General features: G+C 40.2%; 1 protein-coding gene across 9 annotated transcripts in view; it reads right to left on the bottom strand.

Moving 5' to 3' along the window:
- Positions 1–14,662, bottom strand: part of TRERF1 (transcriptional regulating factor 1) — a 98,740-nt gene that overhangs the window by 3,813 nt on the left and 80,265 nt on the right. For 3 of the 9 annotated variants that reach the window (XM_030269051.4, XM_030269044.4, XM_030269045.4), the window contains 8 exons: positions 14,284–14,333; positions 13,413–13,563; positions 12,223–12,471; positions 8,436–8,802; positions 7,832–7,892; positions 6,669–6,808; positions 5,859–5,962; positions 4,630–4,705 (listed from right to left, as the gene is read on the bottom strand). In XM_030269051.4, coding sequence (XP_030124911.3) covers positions 4,630–4,705; positions 5,859–5,962; positions 6,669–6,808; positions 7,832–7,892; positions 8,436–8,802; positions 12,223–12,471; positions 13,413–13,563; positions 14,284–14,333 — 1,198 coding nt within the window. The remainder of the gene's footprint in view (positions 1–4,629; positions 4,706–5,858; positions 5,963–6,668; positions 6,809–7,831; positions 7,893–8,435; positions 8,803–12,222; positions 12,472–13,412; positions 13,564–14,283; positions 14,334–14,662) is intronic. The other 6 variants (XM_030269049.4, XM_072927526.1, XM_072927527.1 and 3 more) reach the window with 3 other exon arrangements.

Below are 14,662 nucleotides of genomic sequence, written 5' to 3'. Positions count from 1 at the left end.
GACTCAGACCTGAAGTCCATCTAACCAGTATTTGGTCTCCAGCAGCAGTGACAAGCAATAGCCTAGGAAGCAGTAAGATCAGGGCAAGGAAATACAATGCCTCTCCCTAATTTCTCTTAACCTCTGACCATACTGGGCACAGGGGATTTCCTGAGTCTGTTGCAATTTGCTTATTTAGTAACTACCCTTATAAGTGCTGAGCCACTCTTCCTTTCAACCAATTAAACTTCTTGTACCCAAACCATCCTTTGCCAAAAGTTTCACAGATCAGTGGACCCTCTGCATGAAGAGCCACCTCCCTTTGTTTCCTAGCTCCCAGAAGCTTCACTGGATGACCCTTCATTCTTCAAGTGGAGGAGAAAATGAACCTAACCTTGACCATCACCTCCAAGCTACTCAGAATTGTGTGCCTTTTCTATCACTCCCAAACCTTTAATCATTACTGCTGTCCCACTCTGAACCTTTTCCAGTATTAAAACATTCCTATAAAGACAAGAGGACCAGAAGGCACACAGAAGTCCACATAAAATTTAGGCTTTCACAGTGGCATCACCAGATTTTCTATCCTCTTAATGCCTATGATTTTAGCTGTTGTAAAATACAGCTGATACTTCCTTAGAACTAGCATTATAATCCTAAACTTTTATTTTAATTGATAAGTACCACTAGAGAACCATAATTTCCTATGTAAGGACTGAATTGTGTATTCCCATGTATGTCACTTTACATTTGATGACACAGAAGTTCATATATCCTTTTATTCTCTTTTTGCAAGATCCTTTTATAAGATCCTTTTGCAGCTCTTCACTTGCATGCTTTGGAATAAAGCATTTAAATCCTCTGTAGCAGAGGTCACAAGTAGGTAGACATTGTAGCAATGTGTAATATGCACAAAGTGTTTTTCATCATTTAATGGAAGCTGTATATGAAACTTCTGAATATTGTTATTCTGTGTTCGGTCCCCTGGCCTAAATGCCCATGAAAATGTGAAATCAACATTCAAATTGAACTGAATTTATGCTTTCTCAATATTAGGCAAACAGTAGAACACAGGATTGCTCTGCCGCATCAAAGCAGGGTTCTGTTTGTTAGGAGTGGGCAGCATTACATACATTAAAGGAAGGATATGCAAGAAGTCATAAAGTGGATGCCTTTGAAATGACTTACACTATGAGAAGATTCTACTTCAGTCTGAGAATTTCTGAGATATCTAAAACTTTAATGAAAATAAATCCCTAATATTCCTGTCAATGTTACTACTCTTCATAGCAAATGCTTGCCTCTGCACTGATTTCAATTAACTTGTGTCTTGGCACCACACATGGTATTGAACTCTACAAGTCACTTTTATCTTAAAAAATAGCAATATTATTAACTGCAAATGTTTTGTTTTTCAGCATCAACTGCCAGGCTTACAAGCTCAGAGCAGGTATCTCATCACTCCTTTATATGCTGAAAACTACAAAATTAACTTTCCTGCAACCTGTTTTCTGTAGGTTCTTCCAGTACTGGATATAAGCTTGCATTAGTTATTTCCACAGAGATTTACACGTAAAGCTCTCTTAAGCATCAGAGAAAGGCACTGGCTTCAAGCCATGAGTTTTACTTATTCTGTTATCACCCAGAGATCTTTCTGCTGACACACTGCCTTTCCATCTTTTCCCACCCTGAACCAGCATCATTCCCTTCTTACACAAGCTGTCAGGCATGAGCATTTACCCTCCCTGTGTGCAGGGGTAAATGCACTCATTCAGTCCAGGAGGCTACTCTATTATGCCAAAACATAACTTTAAAAAGCATGACAACACAGGAGAGATTTTCTTTTTTACTAGTCTATTCTGCTCCTCTGCCTCTACCCCACCCTCTGAAAAAGACAACATAATAAAAATAATAACACAGAATCACTTCCATGAACTAATTTTGTTGTACACCTATAGAATATTTGGGCCTTGCATACTTTCCCCAATAGCTGTGGTATTAGCAGAGACCCTTATACGATTATGCGGGTTAATTGGAAGTAACCTAATTAATAGAATAAATCCTGTGTAGGAAAAGAAACAGAAGAAAAGCTGTTTTTAACTCTGGTTGCTGGGAAACCACTTTTGCTCTTGTTAGCTTGAGGGAGATAAAGAGAACGTGCATAGAGAGAGATCTGCAATGCAGCAAAAAGAATTTGGGGCTTTAGAACACAGATCAAATTTTAAATCTGGTCTTTATGTTTAGATATTTATTCCACATTTTGTTTTACCTGCTATACTGTTTTTGCACTGATTAACTGACATTAAGTATCTCCTACTCATTTGTGTGCTTTGGGCCCAACTTGTGGGTTTCAAGGGGGCTACATGTACACCCAGGGAGCCCCATGGAGAGGTAGCTGAAATCCACTATGTACATGTGCTGGGTCTGACCCAAAACCCTGTCACAGCACTTACAAGAAGCTTCCAGACTGCCTGAAGTGCCCTATGTCAGAGACCACCTCTCCTGCAGTTCTCACTGCAGAACTTCACACCTGAGAAACTCCACTGTTCAAAGGAGAACAATTCAAGTGTTTGCAACAGCGCTCCTCTTGTATCAGGTATGTGCTCCCTCTCTTCCTAAAGCACCATCCTGACAGATGGCAAAGTCTTAGGACAGAGATAGGGTGTTCTTCCAAGGAGTCCTGGGTCAGCATGTCCAACTCTCTTGGCACACACCAGAAAATCCTCAAGTTTTCTAAGTGGCTTCCTTCACAAGCCAACAGGTTTCAAAGTTGAGTTATTTGTCTGTACCCTCATTCAAAGGTAATGCTACAGATGTGTTTGAGTATCTGCTGTTTGTGGTACTCTAGAGAGTTAATTCTCATGAGTAAGTGTCATGCTCTGTTTCAATGCATTCCACCTTTAAATGCGGTAAGCCGGAGAGCCATAATTTCTGAGTATGGAGCAAAAAACATGAAGTTATCCCAAACTGATGCCACTTGAAATAATATTAAAGCTATTCATGGACTAGATTGTGAAAAATACTCATATGCCTCGAGTGGCTGATTATCAATCAGAAATAAACTCTTATTCAAGAGGTGCTGCACAGCGCTAGAGCAATGCTGTCAATGTAAGTTGCAATCACATGTTGCATGCAAAAGCATTAGAAAGTAGTGCTTTGTCTTGTTATTTTATGGCACTTAAATCCAGACTGGTGAGATTTTATTTCGTGCTGTGATAAGCACAATCAAACTTTCTTTCCTGCGTAAGAAATAGGGAGTCAAAGGTGTCCACAGGTCTCAGTGCTAGTTACCAGGGATTAGCATCATCTCATGTGAAAGATTAAACAAAACAGTCTCTTGGCTCCTCCCTTAATCCCAATGAAATATTTTTTAAACTACTGGGAAGTTGCTTTAGTAAAGACCGTTCTTCCTCTGCCACAGAGGCAGAAATTTCTGATCTGCTCTTCTAATTGGATTGTTTACTGATGAAGAGGCTGTGGGGTATCTCCTCATCTTCCTGTTCTTATGCTCTTGAACTGTCTCACACAGATTTGATGTCATCTCTTCAGGCAAGAGACTCTGATCAAAGTTCCTGGCTGATGGCTGACGTCCTCCTTCCCCATCCATTCCCATGTCCACCCTTTGGACTGCAACAGAGCTGCTATCACAGGCACCAAGCACCTCCCTCAGACAAAACTGAAAACCTGAAGTTCACATTTATTCACTGTCATTACCAGCTACTATCAAACAGGTTTCTGTTCTTGCTCTCAGGCCAAGGTGTTAAGGAGCTGCTTTACAAAGACTTATTGTTACTTCTAAGTCTTTCCAGTGGGCTGCTACAGCCAGGAAGTAGACTGACACTTACCTTGCACAGTGACTGTAGCTGAAATGAGTACATGACTTTGCACACTGGGATTGACTGACCACCGGGAGACTCTTGGCTCATTTCCTATTGAGCCTGAACTGGAGATGAAGTTCTAAAAGTCTTATGCAAAACCCTATTCTGTGTCTCAGCAGTTGCTAGCCACTACAAAACATTAAGTAATAGCATGGGGGGCTGCAGAGGTGAGACATTTGCCATCTCTGCTCAGCTGACACAATTCAAGTCCAATGGCTTAACACATTTGTATCTCACACCAACTCAGACTTTTTTGACTAGATCCCCACACAGAGGCTTCATAAGCAGCACTAAGATCCTAGTGAGAATTACAGCACTGCCTCTTTGGAAGGATGCTCATGATTATCATATTCATTTATTGTGCACCACCACTTCGGAAGAAGCAGGCAGGATGGCAGATTGTTTATGCATCAGAAAATTAAGACACCAGTGACACCAAATTATAAATTACAAATAGCAACTGTTTTAAAAGGAGATAAAATTGTTACATTTCAGTTTAAAAGAGAAAAAGAATCACCCGAGGCAGTTTTAAATCTGTAGAATCCTACACAGCAACATGGATGCAAAGCTTCTGTACATTGTCAGTCATGTATAAAACTGCTAAACTTGCAGCAAACGGCTCTGGGAGTACTCTTGGCACTGTCCACATCATCTCTGTTAAATGCTGCCATCCCTGCAGCAGACAGCAGAGAGTGAAACGTGATCCCATGCTCCAGCCTGGGATGCCAGGCTTGGACTGTGTAACAGATAAAAAGATCACAAAGAAACCCACCGGCATAGTGGTAATTTGACAAAGGATGACACTTCAACCTCACTGGCTTTCTCAACAGCAGCTTTTCAAGAGCAACCTAAATGAAAAACCAGGGAAAAACAGAATTAAGAAAAGCAATCAGCTGTGGCATAAAACTGCATTTAGAATACTATTTGGTATGAGGATATGAATTAACTTTCTCTCTTTTCTCTTTTCTGTCATATAGAATCACATCAAATTACTCCAAGGCCCATTAACACTGTACCTCACAGAAGTGCACCTGTCCTGCCTTAATGAGCACAAATGTGACTATTACTTAGCAACTTCCAGCTCTTGCCAGAAACAAATACATTTACAGTGTTTGACTTGATATTGTTAATTCATAATAATAATTAATGGTTGGTTTGACAACATTATTATGTATAGCATAAAATATTTTAGAATATCTGTGTAGGTCAACATCTGTCAAGAATGACTGCCTTCAGATCAGGAAAAGAGAGGATTTATGGATCCCTAAAATTTTCCCCCTGAAAATGCAGACTCTCTGTAAAGCAAATTCCACATCCTGACATTCTCAGACCTCTCAGATACAGCTAACAGAGCCTAAGGAAACTGGGACACAGGCTAAAACCCACTGTATTTAGCCAATCCAGTGAGACTCATTGCAGCCTCACGTTTTGTTGCATTTGGATTTATATTGGCTTTCCAGGAACTGGTGCAAGGGGCCTTGCCTTTCCCTAACACTGGGCAAAATGGATGTTTTGCCTTAGTTAATAACAGTCCCATCACTATACTAATGCAAATATTTGAAATGCATTATTTATATAAGAACTGTGTTCAATTACCTCACAGTTCTGAACAAATAAGTAGATGTGATTGCTGCTCCAAAAAAAGGGTTTTTTATAAGGGCTAGAAGAAGAGTAAGTTCTCTGTGACCAAATATAAAGCCTGTGAAATATCAGGGCTGGAGCAAGCACTGGAGACATTCAAAGCCCCAAGGCTATAAACTAAGTAATCTTATCTATATGAAATATACAGTAAGCCTTCACAGAGGCACTGCTTTGAAATTTAAATTTATTAGAGAATAAAGGGAAAAGTCATTCCCCAAAAATGTTACAGGATGTTTAAAGCATCATTTCAAATCAATGAGAAATCTTTTTTATATAACCATATCTAAATCCATTTAATAAAGCATGCTAATTTATCTGCAGAAGAGGATCATATCTCCCCTTTCAGCTTTTTTATCTTACCATAATATCTCCTTTTGCTTCAAAGAGAGAGTGCAAAGCGTATTCTGAGTTAGTTCCTCCACCAGGTAACACACTGGAACAGCTCATATTTAAAAGGTCTTCCACTGTCAGAAACAAGTCAACATTTTACTGCTAATACAGTAGCCTGTCAGTCAAACATCTGGAGCCAAGGATTCTGTAATGCCCCTCAAAGACTATAGTTCAGGGCAGCAGATTCTTTCACACTTTTTCTCCTCAACATCTCAGCTACTTGTTTTACTTTGATCTTAGGATCACTAAGGAGAGGATGTAACGGAGCCCATCCTTGAGATGGGACAGGCTACTCCAGAGCCAGAGATCTGCCTGTGAGGCAATGACTTGCACACACCAGTGACATTGCTGTGCCAAGAAGGCTACAGGCAGGGTGGAGAAACAGAATAAACCATGCTAAAAGCAGGAAAAATTCTGCTCAGGACTGTTAAAACCCACCAAGCCTGCCACACTTCCTCTCAGCTATGGTCACAGGACAGGCCCAGGATGCATCAGCTGCCTCTCAGCTGCCTTTACCAGGCAGTTCAGTACCCAACTTCCCAGCAATGACCTTTCCCCCTTGGCTGCCAGAAAACCATTCAACCAGACTTCACTTTAAGTGCCACCACATAATGCTGTTGCTCTGAACCTACACCATGTAGATCTAGTCTCTTGTCCTGCACTCTCAGCAATTCATATTCTCTTGAATGTTTTGTTCAGTACAGACATGAGAAATCAATGTGTATTTCTTCAACAGACACAGGCTGACATAGCAACTTCTAAAATGGCAAGTCATTATACCTCTTTGTTGGAAGACTTTGTTCTCCAGTTCTGGCCATGGTTTCCAAACCAAAGTAGCCTTGTGCACATCTTTCTCCATTAGCAATCTGTCCTGCAGCTCAGGAATGTCAGCCTGGAACCTGGACCCAATATTGATTCGCCTATACAGAAGAATAAAAAAGTAACTATTTCAACCACACAATGTGTAGAAAATATATAATTTATATTATATTATATTATATTGTATTATATTATATTATATTATATTATATTGTATTGTATTGTATTATATTATATTATATTATATTATATTATATTATATTATATTATATTATATTATATTATATTATATTATATTATATTATATTATATTATATTATATTATATTATATTATATTATATTATATTATATTATATTATATTATATTATATTATATTATATTATATTATATTATATTATATTATATTATATCAATTTTATTTTAAAATAAAATATGAAAGTCAGATTAGCGCTCACTTTCTTTCCAACAAATGAACGCTAAAAAAACTTTTATTGCACTGAAGTGGCAGGAAATTGTGTCAGACAGATTTACGCAATGCTTTTCTCCCAGTGGGATAAGTATTTTGAATACTAGAGAGAACTGATCTCTTGGGGAAAAACAAAAATTTCAATATGCAATTTAAGCCATACTGAGACACCATACCTTAGGGACAACCCAAGCTAATTTACATGCATGACTAGCAAAGAGGCCAGACATCAGAAACAGCAAATTTCTGTTCCACAGAGAATGGTACTCTTCAGCAGAGAGCAGAAAGAGCCATTACTGCTGAGGGACAACCCTGTTGGCAGTTTGTCATGGGGAACCTACCAGGTAACACCACCACTCCAAAGCTCCACTCTTATGATATATATGTATCTTCAAAAGCAAGAGTACTGGACTGGCACATTTTCCTCACAGCACTCTTTACAGCCATCACTAACTTTGAGCCATGACACCTAAATTTTCCACAGCCACTTTGCTCCAAATGTCCTTAGCCACCATCCATAGAAACATTAAATGCATCCAGCCCAAAATGATTTCAGGCAGTTGAATACTTCTTGCCTGGTTCAAAACACTTCAGGCCACAGCTCTAGGTTGGAGCTAATCTATAAAAGCAGTGACAAAAAATATTGTTTTTCTTACGGTTCAACAGTCTGTTCTCCAGGCCCAGGCGTCACCGGAATGACACTTCCATCAATACTATCTGAAACGGAGATTGGAATTTGAGTATTGCTGCTTTGCTGCTGGTGACCCTCCCAGGCTGCAGTGCCCACCTCCCTTACTAACACCAACATTACTGCAGTCTATGATGCAGAAGAGACCCTTCATCAATATTTAGAAACAGTCTAAACGTTTATAGGTAACAGAAATGTCTGAACTTGCAGAGGTTTCTTCTGCCCTGATACTGAGTGATTACACTCTTGTGAAGTAGCGAACAACAAATACTTAATATGAACCCTATGTCTCAAACTAGGTCTTTTTCTTCCACTTCAGAAGGCTCAGATGCAATGAGAGGCAAGATGATCCTTTTTTGAGGCAGACCACATGGAATGATCACAGCCTTACTGACAGATCCTCTATTCCCTTTACGCCTTAACTTTGCAAAATCCAAGGCAAAACTGCCACTAAAATGGACTTTTCCCGTGAAGCAGCAGAACTGGCCATGCATGTGAGCGCACACAAAACCCACCAATGTGGTGCCAGCAGTCCCTCCTTTGTACTGCTGCTCTGCAAATGCAATACTTACTAGACCGACACAGGAGCACCCGTGGAGTGGGTGTCAGCGGAGTGAGGGGCAGCTGGGCGTGTGATGTGCTGTGAGAGGTGAGAACACTGCTGAAGAGACCAGAGCCCTGCCGGACGGGACTGAGCATCGGCGGCGGAGTGTAGGGGGGCAGCTCGTGCGTCCGGTCCAGCAGGTGATCTCCCAGAACACGGGGAGAGCGAAGCTGGCTCTGGTACAGAGTGGCACCAGAGTGGGGCATGCTGAGGTTGAAGGAAGGAGGAGGTATGAAGAGAGGTTCAGGTCTGTGCCGATACTTCTTCTTGTCCTGCAACGGTTTGAAGTTTTCTTCTGATTTTACAGCACTTGGATGAGGCTTTTTGCTAGTTTCCTAAATGAAAACACAGAGAATCTTATCATTCAGGCATGCTTAAATGTGGTTTGCACATAATCCTCTACAGCTTTGGGCAATGGCCACAGAAAAGCTGTTACCACCAGGCAGTTATTCGGGTACCACTATAATAACCCTGAGCAGTACAGTACCTGGCACTACACAGAAACCTCGGGAAGGTGAGAAAAACCAGGACAAATGACCCTTCACCTCCAGCAGCAAGCCCTCTGGGCCAAGGTAGGGCTGAGCTACAGAGGCCGACATGGCGAGGTTGCTGTCAACTTACGAAAATGCAGAGAACTCCTCTCCCAGACCATGAGTTTCCCACACCCTTTTTCATCACTACCCAGACACTCTGGGCACTTCTATTTGCACTGGTGGGAGATACTTCATTATCCAGGCACAGTTTACTAGAAACTTTATATAAGAGGTTTTCTAATGCATTTATTTAGTGAGACCAGGAAGGACACATGAGCTCAGTGAAATTACTGCAGTACTCAGCAGCAGGAAAGGAAGAAAAATGTAATAAATTCAAATTCTTTGCCTCTTATCACTACATTCCCATCAGCTTGATTACAGTCCAGCTGCAACAAATCTTGAACTTAACTCTCTCCTCTTTCCTTGGAGAAAAAAGGGTAGTAAATGACCACTTGGGAAATTCACACACTGTTCATATGCCCAGACTTCTAGAATTTGAATGTTAAAAATAATTTAATAACAAATCCGTAGAGTATACAGAAGCAGAAGGCACAGAATTTATGCAAAGCTGGCATCTGGATTTCTTGGGGGAGTGGGGATAAGGTAGGAAGAAACAGGTCTTCAGGTTGTGCTTTATGAACACACAGAAGCTGGTAGATGAATACAGTATTATTAAATGTACTGCTTTTAGGTACTTGGGCTAGGTACTAGGCCGTGTTTAGAATAAATCTGGGAAGCAGAAGAAAATTCTGGCAGCATTACTCCAGAATGTCTGCATCATCTGGTAAATTCTACTACTATGTAAAGCAAATTACTACAATGTATGTTTGGACAACATACATCTTTATACCATGGGTGGTTCTTGAGAATCACATTCACCCAATAAAAATCATGTTAAACAAGCATTAGCGCTGTCACCCTTTATCCCTTATGTTAATAAGTTCCAGCTTGAGGAAATGTTTTTGATTACAGAGGTCCTGTCCTCTTTGTTAGATCATGGCTGCATCCTCTCCAACAGCTGTTGACATTTTTTTCTCTGTAAAAAAAAAAAATAGTTTTGGAAGAGTTTTGCTTATGCAGGGAAGAAAATGCAGCTTTGCAGAGGATTTTTTTGATAATGGACATTTGGAACAGTGAAAGCTACCTGTAATGACAGATAAAGTTCATCAAGATGGTGAAAATTTAGCGTTCATAAAGGAGAAAGGTGGAAAAACCCTAAACTCAAGGGGAAAAAATCCAAACAACCCAAAACCTAAAAAAGAGACCCAGAAGGCCATGTCTTTGATTAAGGGCTCATTTTGTTCTGCTCTCCAAGTGTGAAAGAGCTGGTACTCATTTTTCACAAGTGTAAAGCAACTCAATGCAACTACCTTAGAAATCCTTAATACCTCCACCTCCTACACTGCTTCACCTAGAGCATACCTATGCCAACACTGCTTTCAAGAAAGGTCACACTGAGCAGAAAAGGAGATAGTGCATCCATGGGCTCTCAGTGCACAACCACCCCTGAAAAACCACCCTACTTTTCTGAAGTTCTAGTAACTGATTCCCATTATCCAAGACAGAATGCATACTTCTGGGCCCTGCTGCTGCACCCTGACAGATCCACTCTGGACAGATCCTGATGGACCTCACTTGACTGCTAATGTCAGCTCACCATCCTGTAGCCTTGCTGAATGTTTAGTTCCTTTTTGCTGTTTCATTTTACTGATTACTTGAGTTTTGTAGAAGCTTTTCTGGACAGCTCGAAGCACAGTATAAATAAAGCAACACAGCTTCAGTTCCTTGGTATTACAAAAAAATCCCTCTCCAATGGCACAATCGCTTTAAAAAAGAGGGGGAAACTGTGGATCTCTTGATCTTTTAATGTTTCCAATCCTACCGCTTATGTAAAAGATAGGGTCCAGAGAAGGAACTGCCTGAGTTTGGTTTGCTTGGGCAATAACAAAGACCACAAGCATAATTTTGAGAGAATGAATGTGCATTTTGCCAAACACTGGCAGATTTAATCACAGTCACTTTATATATGTTATAGAAATACACAAGTCCAAGCCACCTACTCTGGAGTCTCTAGAGAAGATCTCCCACTCAGAACTTGAGGATTCAAAAAAGACCGTCCCTATTCTTTAGCAGAACTAGAAATAGAAATGAAGAATTCTGCCGCTGAGTTACTAAGTATTGCAAAATGACAGCTTTCACAGTAAAGTGGAAGTTTATATGTAAAACCTCTGTCTTAAAGGAAGAGAGGAAACATTTTATATACACATGTATATATTATACATAGTTAAAATTAGTGGATATGTCTGAATGAAGAGTCAGGATGAAAATTGTAAGGAGTCACACATACTGGTATAATACTGATTCCTCATTTGTCCATCAACCTCACATGCAGAAGGAAAATCAAAAATATCACAAGGATATTTCTCTGCATTGTAAAGATAATACCATACAGAACTTATACTCCCCAGTAATCCCTTATCATGACGTAGTCTGCCAAAATGGATTTGAAGGAATGAGCAGAATCCATTTCTATATGAGAACACAAAATAAATATTGCTTGCTCCAGGATTCCTTCAGGAATATAATAATGAGCATTCTCACATCTCATTCAAGCACTCATCAATTCCTTGTGCTGCCTGACCATTTCAGTTTTATAAGCAAAATGTAAGCACTAAGCAGAGCTATTTTTCCTGTATCAGAAATCCCAGTGATTAACCCTTAGAGCTGATGCATGCAGGGAGAAAGGGAAAAATTACTTCACTGCAGAACTCCAAGTTTCATATTGCTTAGAGCACACACTCTAAGCACTGTACTCCCTTTGGCTGAAATGAGAAGCACATATATCTGACTTCAGAAAACAGGAAGAAATAAAACTGCCAATTTTAAGCAATAACGTAACAATGAAGCAGCCTGAAAAGGAAAAAACAAAACCAGTAAAAAGATAGTAAATCCCTTTGTTCTAGTGGGATGAAAGAATATCACATTCCAATTTCGAATTATTTGTTTTCAGCTGAGATCTTGATTCCTCAGCAAAGGAAAATTATTATTTTCAAATGATTGAGGAAGAAATGCTCTGATGCTACAGGACTTTTCTTATTTGTTAGGAATCATAAAGATTCCAGAAAATATTCTAAAACACTGATGTTTTAGAAAGTAGCAGCACTACAAGCAAAGGGATTTAACAAGCACAGGACAGTTAGTGGCAAGAAACACAGCACTCACAGAGGATGAGCAGGGGTTGGCCACTTTTGGACTGCACGGTGGAGAGTAAGTCATCTTCACAAGAACGGGCATCTCGTCATCTGACACAGAGTTGGCAGACTTGTCTGTGACTGTGGCAGTGCTGGCAGAGGGCTGCGTGCTGGGCTCAGGTGACAGAAGCTTTACAGGGACAGACACTGGCATGACGATGGGCGCGAGGCCATCCACCTCTTTAGACAGCGGCTGCTGTGGTGGTTTCTCTCCTTCATCCTGCACAGACAATTAAAGGCTTTCAGCCCCAGTGAGGGAGCGCTGCTGCTGGGTCGATGCACTATGCAACGTGTGCACCATGGCTGAAAAGAAGTGGCCAGGGTTACAAGACACAACAGTGTTCCTTCTTTCCTTCTTGGGACTCTTTCTTTGCCTCAAATGAAGTCAGCAGGTTACTTGTGACTCCTACATAGGATTCAGTCTTGGTGACAAATAATCACCTGAAGCATCTTTACCAGGTAACTTGCAGGAGGAGAGACAAATGTGTCTCTTTTTATCACTACAAACACAGAATTCTCCATCACCCAACTAAAAACAAAAACATGAACTCTGGAACTCTGGTAGCTCTTTGCCCTCCTATGGTATTCCCTGTTATGACAGAATTTCTAAAATATCAGGATAAAGACTGACTGACAGGGCAAGTTATTTTTATGCAGAACAGCTCAAACACATTTTTGGTTTGGAATTTGTTGATACCTATTACAACTAAAACACTTTGGAAGAAAGCTGTCAAAGACTGAACAATTCTGCTCCTCCAGTTAAAGCCTGGGAAGGCCTCCAATAAATATTCCTTAGTCATCCAAGTAGTTCAAATGAAAATAAGGAAGACTTGATGTTCCTGGTATTTCTAATATAATAAACAAACATGAGGAGGAAAAAAATTAGACATTCCTGACATGACTTGGTAGGGTGTTCTGTAATGTGCAGAGAAACAGAGAAGGACAAACACTGATCTGTCCTCCACCACTGCCTCTGTCTTCAAAACAAGACTTCTGGCCTACAAACTAACAGAATTATGTGCATTTCTACTTCCATGGGGCATGACATAACAAAACAGTGCTGAGAAGAACAAGTTTTGACAGCAAAGCAAAGCATGGCAAAGCAAGCAAACATCAACACAAAAGGACTGTGCCAAATACTGAAGTCAAATTGACTGCTACCTGTTTGAAGTTAGGAGATGCTCTTACTCCTCCGTGTGACCTCATGTGACCATTTAGAGCAGGCAAACTCTTAAATTCCTTCAAGCATATTGAACACATTAGCTTGTTCTTCGCATCAGCTCTCTCAGGAAGTGTTTCTCTGTTCTGGCCACTATTTTTATTTTCATTTTTTAAAAGCATGGAACAGAAACAAAACATTAGTTTGGCATGTTTCCTTTTTTGTGGAGGGAGATTTTTTAATCAAGGAAGTTAATAAAGATATACAGCTAGATGGTAATGAAGTCACAAGTAAGTGTGTGGTGACTGCTGTGGAATATGTGGCCCATCATCTAGATCAGCTGCTCCCAAGATGGAGAAAAGGGAAGTTTTGAGCAGGACATGCTCATCAATACAGAAAATCTGAGACCCATGAGATCTACCATGACAGACCTACATTTCCCCACTTGTGACAGCAATTAACTTGGACACATTGCCTCTAATTTAAGGTAGGAAACCACTTTGATGGACACCTTGGTCCTTCAGAGGTGCAACCTTAAGGAACAAACAGAAGGTGTCTGCTGCCAAAGATACAAATCCAGACCATATAGCATCCCATTTCTTATAAATGCAACACTGGAGCTCCCCTGCTTTTGGTTTTCTTCCTTTTTTTTTTTTTTTTTTAAATATAAAGTAAGTATTTATTTGAGTCTATTGAAATGGGGGGATGCTGGAAATCATACAAACTTAAAATCAGAAAGCACAAAACTAAAGGTGTTTCTAGAAGGGCAACAATTATTACATACCCACACTGTATGCTTTTCCCTGTAAATACAGACCTCCTTTGCATTTCTCATATTTTATTACAAAGACAAAAAGAATCTTTTTAAAATACCTTTGTTCTGGGGACAGTGGCTGCAGTCTGCCATCTGATAGGTTCACCTGCTATCAAAACAGGAGAATGGAAAAGAGAGGAAAAAGTTGAGAAAATAATTTTTCAGGAAATACTGTGTAAATGAAGGTACTCACAGCATTAAGTCTGCATTTTACATACGATTTTTAAAAAGCCTCTGAGTTGAAAGCCAGACATCAAATCTGCCGCTGTGAGCACTGCTAGTTCAAGTTTTCTTCACTCTCCGGCTGATTGAAGACTTTGCTTTGACCCAGAAGCACTACTTTTGGAAACAGAGCTGACTAACTGCTCCTAAACAACTGAGCCTGCAGTGTTGAAAAATTAGCAGGAAGGCTTTGTTGTAACTGGGTCCCTCCTTCCC

This window comes from Taeniopygia guttata, chromosome 3 (genome assembly GCF_048771995.1).
Source record: "Taeniopygia guttata chromosome 3, bTaeGut7.mat, whole genome shotgun sequence".
Lineage (NCBI taxonomy): Eukaryota > Metazoa > Chordata > Aves > Passeriformes > Estrildidae > Taeniopygia > Taeniopygia guttata.
Note: the sequence above shows the minus strand (reverse complement) of the source record. Positions and strands in the feature narration are given on the sequence as shown.